Genomic DNA, 14852 nt, shown 5'->3' on the forward strand with positions numbered 1-14852 from the left:
GCCCAGGAGATAGTTTGTCAGGTAATGTGTTTGTGAGCAAACCTGATGGTCTGAGTTCGATCCCCAGCACCTATACAGTAAAAGGAGAGAACTACTCTGGGCTCCAGGCCTGCATCCTGGCCCTTTTGAATGTCCCGCCCCTACACATAAGCACCCCACAAATAAACGCAATGACAATTGCATGAAGATTACATCCAAAGCAAGAGCTTGGGTGTTCAGGGTCCTCGTCAATGATCAAGGTGGTGAATGAGTGCATTCACCATTGGTAAATTCTCAGCATAACAAAATTCACTGGTGTCATCCCTGCCTACCTTACTTTTCCATGAAGTCCTTTAGAAGAGCTTGCCAGCTTACTCAGATGTCCCTAATCAAAGTCTGAAAGTGTGTCTCTTCATGGCTAGAGAGGTGAAACGTTACCTTATTGTCTACATCCGAGAAAGAAAATATCCCTAGTTTCCCCTGAAAGAAAGGGAACTTCCACAACAGTTCATGGTACAGATTAAAACATAAATCTATAGTATCATTTCTTCTTGGGAATACATCACTTACCAATTCCATGCTTCTGAACCCATTCTGATTATTTCATTAAACCCCTCAACAAATAGCATGGAGAGTTTTTATTTCTAACTTTACCCCAAGTCCATTGTCCTGGACAGTAAGGAATACAACAAAGGTCATGTTTAAAAAGTGTTTTTTTGTTTTATAAATCAGTTCTATCCAGTGCAATGTGATCCTTCTGTGGACTGCCCTAGTTACTCTTCTATTGCTGTGAGGAGACACCATGACCAAGGCAACTCTTAACAAAAGGTAGCACTTAAAGACTCATTTGTTTACAGTTTCAGAGGAATAGTTCCTTATCTTCCTGGGACATCCTGGTGACTGGCAGGTGTGGTGCCAGAGCAGTAGCAGAGAGCTTTACATATGCAATTGCGATCAGGCTGGCGGAAAGAGCAGCACAAGTCCTGGCTTGGCTTTTGAAACCTCGAAGCCCACCACCCCCAGTGACACACTTGCTCCAACAAGGACAGATCTCTTCCAACTAAGACAAGCCTACTCCAACAAGGACACACCATCTAATCTTTCCAAACAGTTCACTAACTGGGGGCTATGCATGCAAATATACAACCCCGTGGGAGCCATTCTCATTCAAACCCCAACACCAACAACATCATAAGTGCATAATAATTGTCTTTCCAGATTAAAAAAAAAAAGAGGAATTTTCCCATATAGTGTTTTCTGTCAACATGTCTTGAGTAAGATTATCAGTGAGGCATACCTGGAAATATTTCTCAGATAAAATATGCAAAACGAGGTCTTACAGAAACTGGTGTTTGTGAAAACCTCTATCTAAATGTATCTACCTTATTGGTGGTTTCTATTTATATTTTAGTTTTCTCTCTTCTCTCTTCTTACAAACTAAGCCAAAGCTATAGATTAGTGCTTGGGACACAGCAGGTGGTTAAGGTACATTGGTTAAATGGAAAATCTATGATCGAGGGCTGCCTGGGGCTGTGGCTTAGAAAGTCAGTGGTAGAGGGAGTGAGTTCATAGCTCTCACCCATGTATCCCTGTTAGCAAACTTCAGTGTCTGGCACAACAAACAAATGGAATCTTTTACTCAGAGCTAACTAAAACATGTAAGCTCATGGTGATAAAAAAAAAAGTGTTAAATGCTTCGAGAACCCGAGAAATGAGAAATATGGAGAAATAATGAGGAAAGATGAACTTTATTCAGTTATTTTCTTGTATGTGGGCTTTATTGTGCCTCTTTTATCTCTGGGCTGTCTGAAGAGACATAAATGTCAATTCAGGAAAAGCCGAGGTTTGGGTGCATAATAACAAAAGGCAGTTAAAAGTTTTGAGTTTAATTCCTTTATATAAAGATCACCTCTGACTTCAACCGTGAATTCAAAGTGACATCCTGCTCAAAATAAACCTTTCACTTTACGCCAATCGCAACTAAAGACGACAATCAAAAATAATTTCAAATCATTTCACGTTATGTGAGCCAAATAGACATAAACAAGGCACCCACAAATCAGGAAGGCTTTATAGCTATGAATCATGTCATTCCCACACAAAAAGCACAGTAAAAATATTATATTTACAATTTACAGGAAAGTGATGTGAGAAAATACAGATGAGATCCCGCAACTGAAGAAAAATTATTCGGATTTCAGATTCCCTTCCTTTAAAACTCTTTTATTAGTTTGAGGTAAATTAAAAATAATGAGAATTGACTTTTAATATTTTCACTTCATCTTTAATTTTCTGATATCCAACTCCGAATTAGTAACTCCTCATTCCGCTGTTTGCAGGTTTTACCGTGGATGCTCCCAATTTCCCCCTTAACATTCTTTATTATTTGCAGTTTGTTTTGTAATTGGCATGAAGTAAAAGGTTCATTTTTTGAACAGGATGTCATTTTGAATTCTGTTAATTATGTCGCTTTTTCACTACTTGACTCTCCATGGCTTGTTATTTTCTGATAGTCTAACGACAAACTCTTGATTTTAGTCAAATATATATTTGTCTGCTCCCCTGGCTTGACTCGCTTTTTCTCTAAGACACTGTATCTTTTACCTCTGTCCTTAGTGAACCTAAAATTATTCTAGAACTAATTTAATTGCCAGCTTCTTCACTCTCCACACAGTACTTACTTCCTACTGTATTGCTTCTTATACTTCATTATCTTGAGCGCCTAGTGCAGTGTTTGGCATACAGTAAGAATACAGAGAATCTTCTGAGGCAACAAACAACTTGTTACCATAACAAGGTAAGAAAAAAAAATAGTCTTCCAATGATGAGTTTAAAACATTTACGTACTGAAGTATAGGTTGATTCCTCCTCTTAATTTAATGCCATTCTGACAATGCCACGTGAGTTAGCAAAGCTATTGTGATACCTTTAATCAAAAATAATTTCTTTTTTTAATCATTGTCAATGTATCCTTTTTTTATTGGATACTTTTTATTTACATTTCAAATGTCATCCCCTTTCCCATATCCCCTACCCCTTCTTTTATGAGGGTGCTCTCCCACCCATCCACCCACCCCTTCCCGACTCCCTACCCTGACATTCTCCTACATTGAGGGATCCAGTCTTAGCAGGACCAAGGGTTTCTCCTACGCTTAATGCCCTACAAGGCCATCCATCCTCTGCTACATATGCCGCTGGAGCCATGGGTCTGTCCATGTGTACTCTTTGGATGTTGGTTTAGTCCCTGGGAGCTCTGGTTGGTTGGTATTGTTGTTCTTATGGGGTTGCAAACCTCTTCATCTCCTTCAATCCTTTCTCTAACTCCTCCAATGGGGACCCTGCCCTCAGTTCAATGGTTGGCTGTAAGCATTCGCCTCTGTATTTGTCATGCTTTGGCAGAACCTCTCAGGAGACACCTATATCAGGCTCCTGTCAGCATACACGTCTTGGCATCAGCAATAGTGTCTGGGTTTAGTGGCTGTATTTGGGCTGGATCCACAGGTGGGGCAGGCTCTGGATGGCCTTTCCTTCTTCAGTCAGGCTTCTGGAGTTTGAGTTAGAAGGTGCTGTTTTCCTCATAGGAAACCGTGCTTGTTATACTCCATTTAAAACTTGGCTAAACATATTTTCTTGGTATGCTAATGCCTTTTGCAAACCTTTTCTTGATTCTGCCATGTAATTTAAAAAGATTCAATTAAGGGAAGAAGATTTAACTAGCTTTGAATGAAATTTCTAGCAAGAACAGATTTTATATTTCAAAGCAGACAGTTGTTTTATTATTAGCTGTATTGGTTTACATTGGAAACAGAATGTTTGCCTCCATAAGTTCTTGCCTCTGACTCTGTCTCCAGGAAAGTGAGAGTGGTTAGTGGTGGGGGATGCAGGGAGACTCTGTATGAGAATAACGCCTGTGAAATAAATGTCTGAAACACTAAGTATTCAATAAGGCGAAGCGCTAGCTTTTCTTTCCTGAAAGCATGGACACTCCTAGGGATGGGTGTTAATGTTACCAAGCAAGTGGTTCAGTATCTCTGAGCCTTTGTTTACTTATCTCCAAAATGGAATAAAAATGTCTATTTTCCTGGGCTGGAGAGACTGGGAGAATATGAAATATACTCCCGATCCTTGAACATACAAGGTGATTAATAAGGCATTTATTAATTAAACTAATTTTATTGAAAATGTGGTTACCAGTAAATTAAACCACTAATATACCTTTTAAGGAAATAATATAGTGACTGGGTAACTGTCTTAGTCAGGGTTCCTATTCCTGCATAAACATCATGACCAAGAAGCAAGTTGGGGAGGAAAGGGTTTATTCAGCTTACACTTCCACACTGCTGTTCATCACCAAAGGAAGTCAGGACTGGACCTCAAGCAGGGCAGGAAGCAGGAGCTGCTGCAGAGGCCATGGAGGGATGTTACTTACTGGCTTGCTTCCCCTAGCTTGCTCAGCTTGCTCTCTTATAGAACCCAAGACCACCAACCCAGGGACTGCACCACCCACAAAGGGCTGGGTCCTTCCCCCTTGATCACTAATTGAGAAAATGTCTTACAGCTGGGTCTCATGAAAGCATTTCCACAACTGAGACTTCTTTTCCTGTGTTGACTCCAGCTTGTGTCAAGTTGACACACAAAACCAGCCAGTACAGTAACCAAACAGCTCAGACTAAAATGTAATTGCATATATTTCAACAACTCTAATAGAAATAGAAAAGAAACAGTTCGTGAATAAGTCAAGCACACCGACTGAAGTTCGGAACTTCAGTAACCACACAATCCTGCATGAGACCCGCACATGGGCACATAGATCCAAGCACAAGAAGAAATTCTTCCCTATGTCTCCCATGTCTCAGAAAGACAAAGATAAATGCTAGTTTACAAATGTTTTTAATGAAAACCAGTGGTTATGCATGCTGACTCATTAATAATTTTCTACAAGTGTTTAAACAGATGCTAACGGTACTGAATTTATCAATTCTAGGAATAAGTGATGGGCACCTCCAGAATGGTACTTCCTTTTCTAGTTCTTGAAAGAAAAAGGAAGGAGACAACATAAAAGAAGCATGGCAGAGTAAATTTTCAATCAAGGCCCTCAAAATGTAAGAGACATGTTACCCAATGTTGCTGCCGGAGAGCCATTGGGAAACAGATAAACCAAAAGTTCGTCCCTCATGAATTGCACAACCTGAAGTTTACGTGGAAATGGACACAATTAAGGCTTCTAGACAGATGAATCAGGTTCCAGATGCACATATTCCTTAGCAAAAATTTTGTTTAAGGAATTACATTAATGGCCAAGGGACTGGTATTTTCTTCATCCTCAGTTACTGGATCAGCTTTGGTATTTTGTGCAAAACCTCGAAATGCATTCTACCATCAAAACAGACAGTTGGATTTCTTCTTCCCCTTACACCCGTTAGGGCATGTGTATTTTCATGATCACTTAAGAGTCACAGATTCCTTCTCCCACAATGCTTTGGCACTTAGGGAACTTCCTGCACAGAATTCACCATTTGTCACATAACAAAAACTAAGTAGAAAGAAAGATGTTAAATCTTGTCAACCTTTGCCTGACTAGACCCTAGCTTAGTCCTTAAACTAATAAGTAGGTAATAAATAGCCAATAATACAATAATAAATACATTATTGGTAGCTTATGCTAATAAATTTATAGTCTACTACACTAAAAAATCATTCATTTTTTTAAAGATGTATCTTACCATTAATGATGTGTCTGTGTGGTTTTGCTCATAGAGTGCCAGTGGCTGAGGAGGCCAGAGGTCAGAGACCCTTGGAGCTGGAGTTAGGACAGAGCTGTGAACCATCAATGGACACACTGGGGACTGGACTTGAGTCCTCTATAAGAGCAATATGTGATCTTAGACTTTGTGCCATCTCTGCAGCATGAAAGAGATGCTTTCATTTTATTCTCCTTAATTTTTAAAGTATAATTACATAATTTCCCTGTTTCCTACCTCTACTCTCCATGTATCGATGCTCCCTTTATCTCATTATGGTCTCTATTTCTCTCAGTGTTTTGCAAATATATATATATATATATATGCATTCATATATAAAATATATTATATATATTTCTAAATATATAAATGTATGCCACCCAGTCCATATGTTACTTGTATGTTTATGATCTTGGAGTATATTCTTTTCCATCAAAAGCTTAGAAATAGCCCAGACCTTGCAAATTAGGATCAGTTTCCTCCTATTACATGATCACGTTCCAACTGAATGAAGCTGTGAAGTGATTGACAGATGTAAAAACTGGGGATCTACAAGGGACTGAGAGTTTGTCAGATAATATGAGTGACGGAAAGTTGACTTTCATGATCAAAGTTCTTAAACCTAAAACTGTTAAAGATAAGTATAAGAAATACTACGTTCAGTGTGTCTCTAAGGATCTGTTGGATAGCTAGATGGCCAATCATCTTTGACTTTTCAATTACTGCTGAATATCTGCTTCCTTCCCTTCCCCTCTGGGTATCATTAACAGAACATAGCATTGGTCATAGTCACAGGGAAGGGCAGCATCCTTATCCCAGCCCTGTGCTCCCTCATCTCTGTTATGCCTAGAGGAGGCTTCTCCATGCTTCTTCATGATTTGATAAGGAAATGAGGCTTGGGGAAAATTTCATGGAAGTTGGGATAAAGGGCTCACAGTATCTAAGTCTTCGGGAACTGAAACATGATCGACTGGTTCTGAAACCAGGCCTTTAACGTTATCTACCTGTAATTCAGAGGGTGCAGAAAAAAAAAGAATCCCCAGGTTAAGATGTAGTAAATGGTACCAAACATCCGTGACTCAACTCCTCCCATCCCTGCTAATTAATCAATACATAACAGCTCTGAATGCACGTTTCTTCTAGATTAGCACGAGAGGGTCCCAGTTAAATATCATTCACTGACAGAAACTGTTGTTTTCATTTTTTATTTTAAAACCTTTTAAGGAAGTTTGCTTGTAAAGGCAAGTTATTTTCCTAGGCAATAAACCCAGCTTCTAAATAAACACTGACTTACAGAACCCTGGCCCTCCGGTACCCTTGTACTGTTGGGAGGGGACCTTCTAAACAAAAAGCTTCAACAGAAATTAACAGCAACTACAGTGATATATAGCCACATCTCCCATAACTAGTGGCGTTTCCCCTGGAAAGGGATGTGGAAAGGGAGGTTGAAAATGTTCTTAATCTGAAAAGAATTCTGTCCCCACCTCTCTCTACTGTCTCTCCCGCTTCCGTGTCCTCTTCCTCTGTGTTCGAGTGCATTCTGACCACTAAGCTTGGGTGGAAAGTTGAAAGACAGCAAACCTGCTACACCCAGCCAGGGCTCCCGATAGGTGGGCGAGCAAAGTTCTAGGGCTGAGCGTTCCTTTCTCAGCTCCTGGCCATGCAGGCGCTCGCGGATACCTGCCCTGCTTGGCGCGGCACTGAAGATTCGCCGCGGCGGAACAGTTGAATCTCCATCTGGCTACCAACCCACCCAAGCTTTCTTCTCCTCCATCACCACCTTCCTGCCTCCCCCTCCTCCCCCTCCTTTCCGTCTTCCCTCTCCACCCCCGCCCCCAATCTCCTCCTCTTTTTCTCACTACAAGCGGTTGCTGATGCTGAAGCCGAGCGTCACTTCAGCTCCCACGGCAGACATGGCGACATTGACAGTGGTCCAGCCGCTTACTCTGGACAGAGGTAAGGGAGCGGCTGGTCCGTCAGGCCACACAGTCCGCACGGTTTCGCCTTCCATTCTGCCCAGTCCCACAGGGAAGGCAGGATGCGCTCGGGCAGGGGCAGCTGGGGGAGGAGGATCAACCCAGGAGGGTTTCGCGCCCAGAACAGGACACTTTCTTCCCCTCTCTCCTCGCCTGGTCCCTGCCGCCCCTTCTTGCTGCGCTCGCCGGGGCGTGGGTGCTTGCCAGAGCTCGATGCTTCAGCTGCCAGTCTCAGTCCCTCTCCGGGTCGCCTCCGAGCCCCGGCTTTGTTGGAGAGGATGAGCAGGGACCGCTGAGCGCTAGTGACTGGAGGTTGGAGATGGGCACAGAAAGCCCTTCCAGCTAACGCTGCTAAGGGACCAGTGGGGAAGCCAACTGCCAACTGCCGGCGCGGGGACCCGGAGGGAGGAAGTTTGTCCCTGCGCTGGAAACGAGGGGTCTGTGCAGCTGCGGTGACAGGGAGATCGCCCCAAGGCGGCAGGGCGCTTGGATGGGTAGCTGGGTGCAAAGCCTCCGGGCTGCCGAGCCAGGGCCCTGCCCTCGGGCGAAAGGGCAGAGCAGAGCGGGGGCAACCTTCGCCGGCTCGGGGACATCGCATCCAAGAGCCCAGCCGGCTTGGCTCCGGCATGCGGTCCGGAGCTGCGGCTCGGGTCGCGGTACTCCCTCACCCTGCAGTTTCAGGGCGATAGCAACTCCTGTTTCCTGCTCCAGCAAACCTTGTTCTTCACCAGCCAAGTGCACCTCAGTGCCTGGGCTGCAGAAGGCGCGGAGACAAAGCGCAGGCTGGGTAACTGTTTAACTTCTAGCCTGTGACCTGTGCGTCCTACTCTTTGGTTGAATGGGAAACAGCGTTTGCTCAAACCTTCACAAACCTGGTTACCGGTTTCTCCTCTAGGATCCGGCCCTGCCTAGCGCACCGGAGTAGTACCTGGCTGTAAATGGGAGTTTCCTTTCTGCCTCACCGGGTCCAGTTACTAGGGCGCCAGAGTCCCAGCTCTGCAGAGAGAGGGCACCTCTAGCTCTGGGTCCGCAGCGGCGGGGCTTAGGACCCGGTGCAGCCATTTGAAAATGCTGTGCTCAGAAGAAAATGATTTAGTCCTTGTCCCTCTAAAATTTCTCTTTCTGGAGGATTAAACTAGAGGGCCCAGCAAGGCAAAAAGAGCATCCTACTGCGAGCACAGTGGCAAAGCTGGTAAACTGTGTTTCAGGTTCTTAATTTGGAGAGATCTCTGGTGACTTTAACTCAATCTGTTGGTGCCAGAACGGATATTATGCGGTGCCCATAGCAACCTTACTTAGGGTAAGAGTTGAACAATAATTGATTTTTATGTTGGGAAATGTTCGTTTACAAGCTTGCAAATTAATAACAGCAAAGAGCTCAGAAGTCCGCCGTGTAATCTATGATTTTAGTCCCAATATCATCTGCACTAAGCAGGATAAATCCATTGCTGGTAAGAGCCAAGCAGATGGCAGGCTATTAAAAACGATGGGTTTCCCAAGTATTTCTGTTTTAATGTGATGAGCTCTTCTATTGTCCCATTACTGAATTACAGTCATTAAACATCCCAAGTTTAACTATATTAAACTTCCCAAGTTCTATGTTAGAAGCAAACACTCCAAGAAGACCACAAACCCAAGAAAATTTACATCCCAGCACTACTATTAGTAGTATAACTAGTCCACTTTGGGGAAGTTTATCTTAGCCCTTGGGCGCCCCAGTAGTTGTCCAGAGAAGACCAAGATTTAAAGTGTGTTCATGTTTATAGTCAGATGGTACCTGTCCTTCTGTGATTAGATCTGTAGAGTAAGTAACTCAGGAAGCAAAGCTTGGTTACTTATGTGAACATCTGAATTATTGAATCACTGGCTTTAACTGCTTGGGTTGTAAGAAGACGGTAAAGTTATCTTCCCTTTACTTCACTGTGATAGTAACTTAATATGATTAACTAAGTAATTTTATTAGGTTGATGAAATACAGGATTCTAAACTTTGTCCTGGTGTGTTGGGCATTGGGGATTTGGGTAAGCTAATTGTGACGCTGTGCAGTGTTAGTCTGTAATTCAGTTATCCCAACTTAGGTCTCACCATTTGGCCACCTACTGGAGATTTTGGGTCACTCCAAGTTCCCAGAGTGCCATTTGATACATTGGCTGGGGTGGTGGCAGCCCACATTATATATACAAAGGCTTTGGGCTCCATCAAGGCCCTTATAACCCTTCTTTAGTTTGTCTCCCCAAAATGGTAAAGCTCCTTGAAGTTATTTCTTAATCCATCTTTGAATTCCTCATCGTCCCTGACTTGTGATGGAATAGAAAGTTAATGTAGATTAGTGATAGTGAAATAAAGCCTGGAGTAAGTCAAGAACTGTTAATTAGACAGATTGCATATGAGAGTGGAGTGCAATCCATGGAGTTCTGGCATTGCAGAGCCATCGAGGATGATAGAAAAGGGCACATGAGGCAGTGGTAACGACCCATTCCCACATTCACTTGGTGGATGTCTACCAGCCTCAGCTGCTTCCCAATGCTGGGCCTTTTGTTTCTCAAGACTGGGTTTCTCTATGTAGTCCTGGCAGTCCTGGAACTTGCCTTGTAGACCAGGCTGGCCTCGAACTCAGAGATCTGCTTGCTTTTGCCTCCTAAATGCTGGCATTAAAGGCATGTGCCACCAGGCAATAAGTAGGATTGTATCTACTGGGCAAGAGGGAAGAAGGAAACGGGACTATGTCAGGCACTACCAGTGCATCTTACCAAATCAGAAGAGCTATGGTTAAGATGCATGGTTCTTTTCTAGTAGTTTCATTTACAGAGGAACATTCATAGGTATTTTCAGAGCTAAGCTACCTCTACGTGGGAGATTTGATTCTCGGTGGGTGTCCTTTGGAATCAAGGAAGTAGAGTCCATTGGGACAGTATGACACCTGGAGTGGGGTCAATATGACCAGCACAGTAATAATAGGAGTAGGAAAAAATTCCATATGTATGCCATAGAGTAAATCAAATGGAACTCCAGAAGCTTGGAGTGACCCAAGATCTCTAGTAGGCAGGCAAACGATGAGACCTACCTTGGAATACCTGAGTGTCAGACTGCTAAAACTGCACAGCTCACAGTGATCAGATCCAAATTCCTAATGCCCAAGTCTTTTTTTTTTAATTAAAAGAATTTTTTTATTAACTTGAGTATTTCTTATATACATTTCGAGTGTTATTTCCTTTCCCGGTTTCCGGGCAAACATTTCCCTCCCCCCTCCCCTTCCTTATGGGTGTTCCCCTCCCAACCCTCCCCCCATTGCCGCCCTCCCCCCATAGTCTAGTTCACTGGGGGTTCAGTCTTAGCAGGACCCAGGGCTTCCCCTTCCACTGGTGCTCTTACTAGGATATTCATTGCTACCTATGAGGTCAGAGTCCAGGGTCAGTCCATGTATAGTCTTTAGGTAGTGGCTTAGTCCCTGGAAGCTCTGGTTGCTTGGCATTGTTGTTCATAAGGGGTCTCGAGCCCCTTCAAGCTCTTCCAGTTCTTTCTCTGATTCCTTCAACGGGGGTCCTATTTGCTGCTAGCATTTGCCTCTGTATTTGCTGTATTCTGGCTGTGTCTCTCAGGAGCGATCTACATCCGGCTCCTGTCGGCCTGCACTTCTCTGCTTCATCCATCTTGTCTAATTGGGTGGCTGTATATGTATGGGCCACATGTGGGGCAGGCTCTGAAGGTGTTCCTTCAGTCTCTGTTTTAATCTTTGCCTCTCTATTCCCTGCCAAGGGTATTCTTGTTCCCCTTTTAAAGAAGGAGTGAAGCATTCACATTTTGATCATCCGTCTTGAGTTTCATTTGTTCTAGGCATCTAGGGTAATTCAAGCATTTGGGCTAATAGCCACTTATCAATGAGTGCATACCATGTGTGTCTTTCTGTGATTGGGTTAGCTCAAGTCTTTTAAGGAAATAAGTCAAAGCTACAGGGTTGAAATTAAGACTTATTTACCTCCAATTCAAATGAGATTGATCACTGAAAATAAGACTTTTAGAAGAAGCTATACCCATCTCAGTTTTCTGTCCGGGAAACAAGACTTTAAGATTCAGGATGGCCCAAAGGAATAAAGAGGGTGACCTGGGGCTTTCACTTCTCTGTGCATAGCCCCAAACCGTTTTCTAACTGCCATTGTGACGTTGGACCTGCCAGCATTGCAGACCTCAGGGTAGCTATGGACAGAGTAGACTCCCGTTTACTGTTTCTTGATTTTCATTTACTTACTGAGACCCCAATATACGTCACACTTTATTTTGGGACCAGTGCATATTGAGAAGCTGGACAAATGACAATTCTAATTTCTGTCACAAGAAAGAGCCACTAGGAAAAGTTTGTTGTCGTCATTGTTGTTTATTTGTTTGTTTCGGCATACAAGCAAGTCATCCATCCATTCATTCAATATACATTTATAACCAACCTGTTGCCTACTAAATGCTATGCCACCAATTTTCAACCTGTGGGTTGTGACCCAAACAACCCTTTCACAGGGGTTGCATATCAGATTACTTGCATTATGAGTCATAACAGCAGCAAAATGACAGTGGTGGTTATGAAGTAACAATAAAAATAGTTGTATGATTGGAGGAGGTCACCAAAGCATGAGGAATTGTACTGAAGGGCCACAGCATTAGGAAAGTTGAGAACCACTGAGCTACAGAAACACAAGAAGAAAGGCTTCCTATTTCTATGAATCTGAAGCATCTACTAGGGAAGACAAATGGTAACCGACTGATTGACGAAAAACTATTAAGTGTCAAACTCATTCCAAACACTGCTCTAAGCACTGTGATAGAGCCAGTGAGCAAATAGAGCAGCATGGGTAAAATCTAGTGGTGTTCACCTGCTTATGGGAGAGATACAGTGCACGAGAATGAGGCCGCTGGAACGAAACTCAAAGAATGACTGTTGTAGATATATTAGCCAATGAAAGGCCCCTTGTGGTTGTGACATTTGAGAGGAGCACCAAATAAAGGGAGGAAACAAATTATTGGTATTTGGGGGGTAAAAAGGCTCAGGATGAAGAATTGCCAGTCTCCCGGCACATCACAGTAGCCACTGTTGAAAAGCAAGCGAAAGAGGAGCCTTGGAAGAGAGATATCTGAAGATGGTGGCCAGGGGCCAGATAATGTGACTCATAACAATGATGTTAGACTATAGGAGACTGTGCAAGGCTCGGAAGCAAATGATCAGAGAAGAGACTAGGCAGGCGAGAGCTGCTTGGTTAATGGAGCTCAAGGAAGGCTCACTGAGAAAGGAAAATCGACAGTTGGTCTTCATCTATTAATACAATCCTGAGGAAAAGCAATCATAGGGCAGCAAGTGTGTATAACTGCAGCTCCATGCTTACTACTTGGTTATCATCTGCTTAATACACTGATAGGCAAACAGTCAAAAAGTTTAAGACAACCAAAGAACTGATTATACCTTAAGGATATAGCTTAGATTAAAAATCTGGTTGTACGGACCAAGAAAATCTACAGATCTGCCTTAGAGCAGGTTTATTGCCAGGCTAATATATCATCTATGATCCTTTTCAAAGGCACACTATGCACTGTAATTTTCATAGAGCTGCACATTTGTCTCCATCTTGAACCCAGGTGGTCTGACTGTGGGATGGATAGTTATCAGGATGGACAGCTGTAGCTAGAATTTACCCTTGAGCCAAAGGAAGATTCGGATGAGAGGAGAGTGAAATTTATCTTCCCAAAGCTTTAAAATGTTCTCACACCCTCTTCCAATTTCCAGAGACTGGTTTGCCCAGATTCTAATCTCCAAAACTAGGGGTGACCTTCAGCTAAGCTCGGGGTAACAGAGTGCAGCTTCTCATACTTAATCCCGTCATCCTTAGAGGAAACAGAAATGCTTTGCTGTATTAAACACTGAGTCCTTCTGGGGACTTCCTGAGGGTACCGTCGATCCAACTCCCCTTCAAGTACAGTTTCAAGGTCAGACAGGAAAATATGAAAAAAAAAAACCTTTAGATTTCTTTAGATTTTCACCCTTGCTTATTAACTTCCCCCCATTAAATTGAAACCAAATTGCTTTAAAAAACAAAACAAAACAAAAAACTATGACCTATGATGTTAGAATACAAAAACCTATTGTGGAAAAGAATGAATAACTTTTTTCTATGGAGTCAGAGAGATAACTCTGCAGTTAGAGTACGTACTGAAGCCAGGAACCAAATTTGGTCCCCTGTACCCACTTTTGTTCCCTCATTATACCTGCTGAACAGCTCTGAATGACCCAACGCCTCTGGCTTTAGCCAGCACTTGCTCGTGTGAACAGATCCCCCCCCACACACACACACACAAAACATACATATGGGCATAATTAAAAAATAAAACGAATATTTTAAATACATTTCTAGGATCTGATTGAAATTACACAATTTAAAATTCTTTGGTGTTTGGTGACACGATCAACAGCTGACCGTCTATCTTAGTACATACACAGGGTAAAGTCTTGTAGCCGCCATTGTCTACCTTCTCTGTGACTCGACTTCAATTTGGATACGTTGCAAAGACACAAATGGAAATCGTTATTTCTTGGCTTCTCTCAGTCATAATTTAAATTATTGATTAAACTAGTCTTAAGTGTGTTTCCTCATTTTAACGGATCAAACTTTTGTCCTTTAAAGTTTCCACTGGGGAACCAAGAACTCTTTTATATTATGGATCTCAATATTATGGTGGGGAGGGGTCGGGAGGACAAAATTGGATGTCAGTGAGGATCCTACAATCTTCATAGCAGTTGTGATACATGAACACGTTCTCTTTCCTTCTCCTTTTCCAAGGCACACACAGCATGTTACTTTATATATCTTCCAATTCAAGCTCTGGGCAGCCTATAGCTTTTCTAATCAAACTGCATTCACTAGTGTATATGAAATCTGTATTTATCTGAAAACTGTTTTTGCTCACAGTCCAGAGAGGTCCACTCCTTCTCCCGAACCTCAGTTTTCAGTTTTTGTTTCTATTCGGAAGGATCTTCATGGCAAAGAAATCAGGACTATAATTTTAACCACTGTTTCAAAGGTACATGCTTGATTATCTCAACAGAAAGACAAAAAGACCAGGGGGTGGAAATGTTATATCTTATCCTAAGGCTTCACCAACAGCTGCAGCCTGATAC

General features: G+C 42.7%; 1 protein-coding gene across 2 annotated transcripts in view; it reads left to right on the forward strand.

The window, feature by feature from the left end:
• Positions 1-7576: 7576 nt before the first annotated feature.
• The window catches only part of Lin7a (lin-7 cell polarity scaffold A), a 155552-nt gene continuing 148276 nt past the window's right edge, over positions 7577-14852 (forward strand). The window contains 1 exon segment of one of the 2 annotated variants that reach the window (NM_001408921.1): positions 7577-7676. In NM_001408921.1, coding sequence (NP_001395850.1) covers positions 7595-7676 — 82 coding nt within the window. In that variant the 5' untranslated portion in view covers positions 7577-7594. 2 annotated transcript variants of the gene reach the window in all.

Source organism: Rattus norvegicus, chromosome 7 (genome assembly GCF_021556685.1).
Source record: "Rattus norvegicus strain SHRSP/BbbUtx chromosome 7, alternate assembly SHRSP_T2T, whole genome shotgun sequence".
Lineage (NCBI taxonomy): Eukaryota > Metazoa > Chordata > Mammalia > Rodentia > Muridae > Rattus > Rattus norvegicus.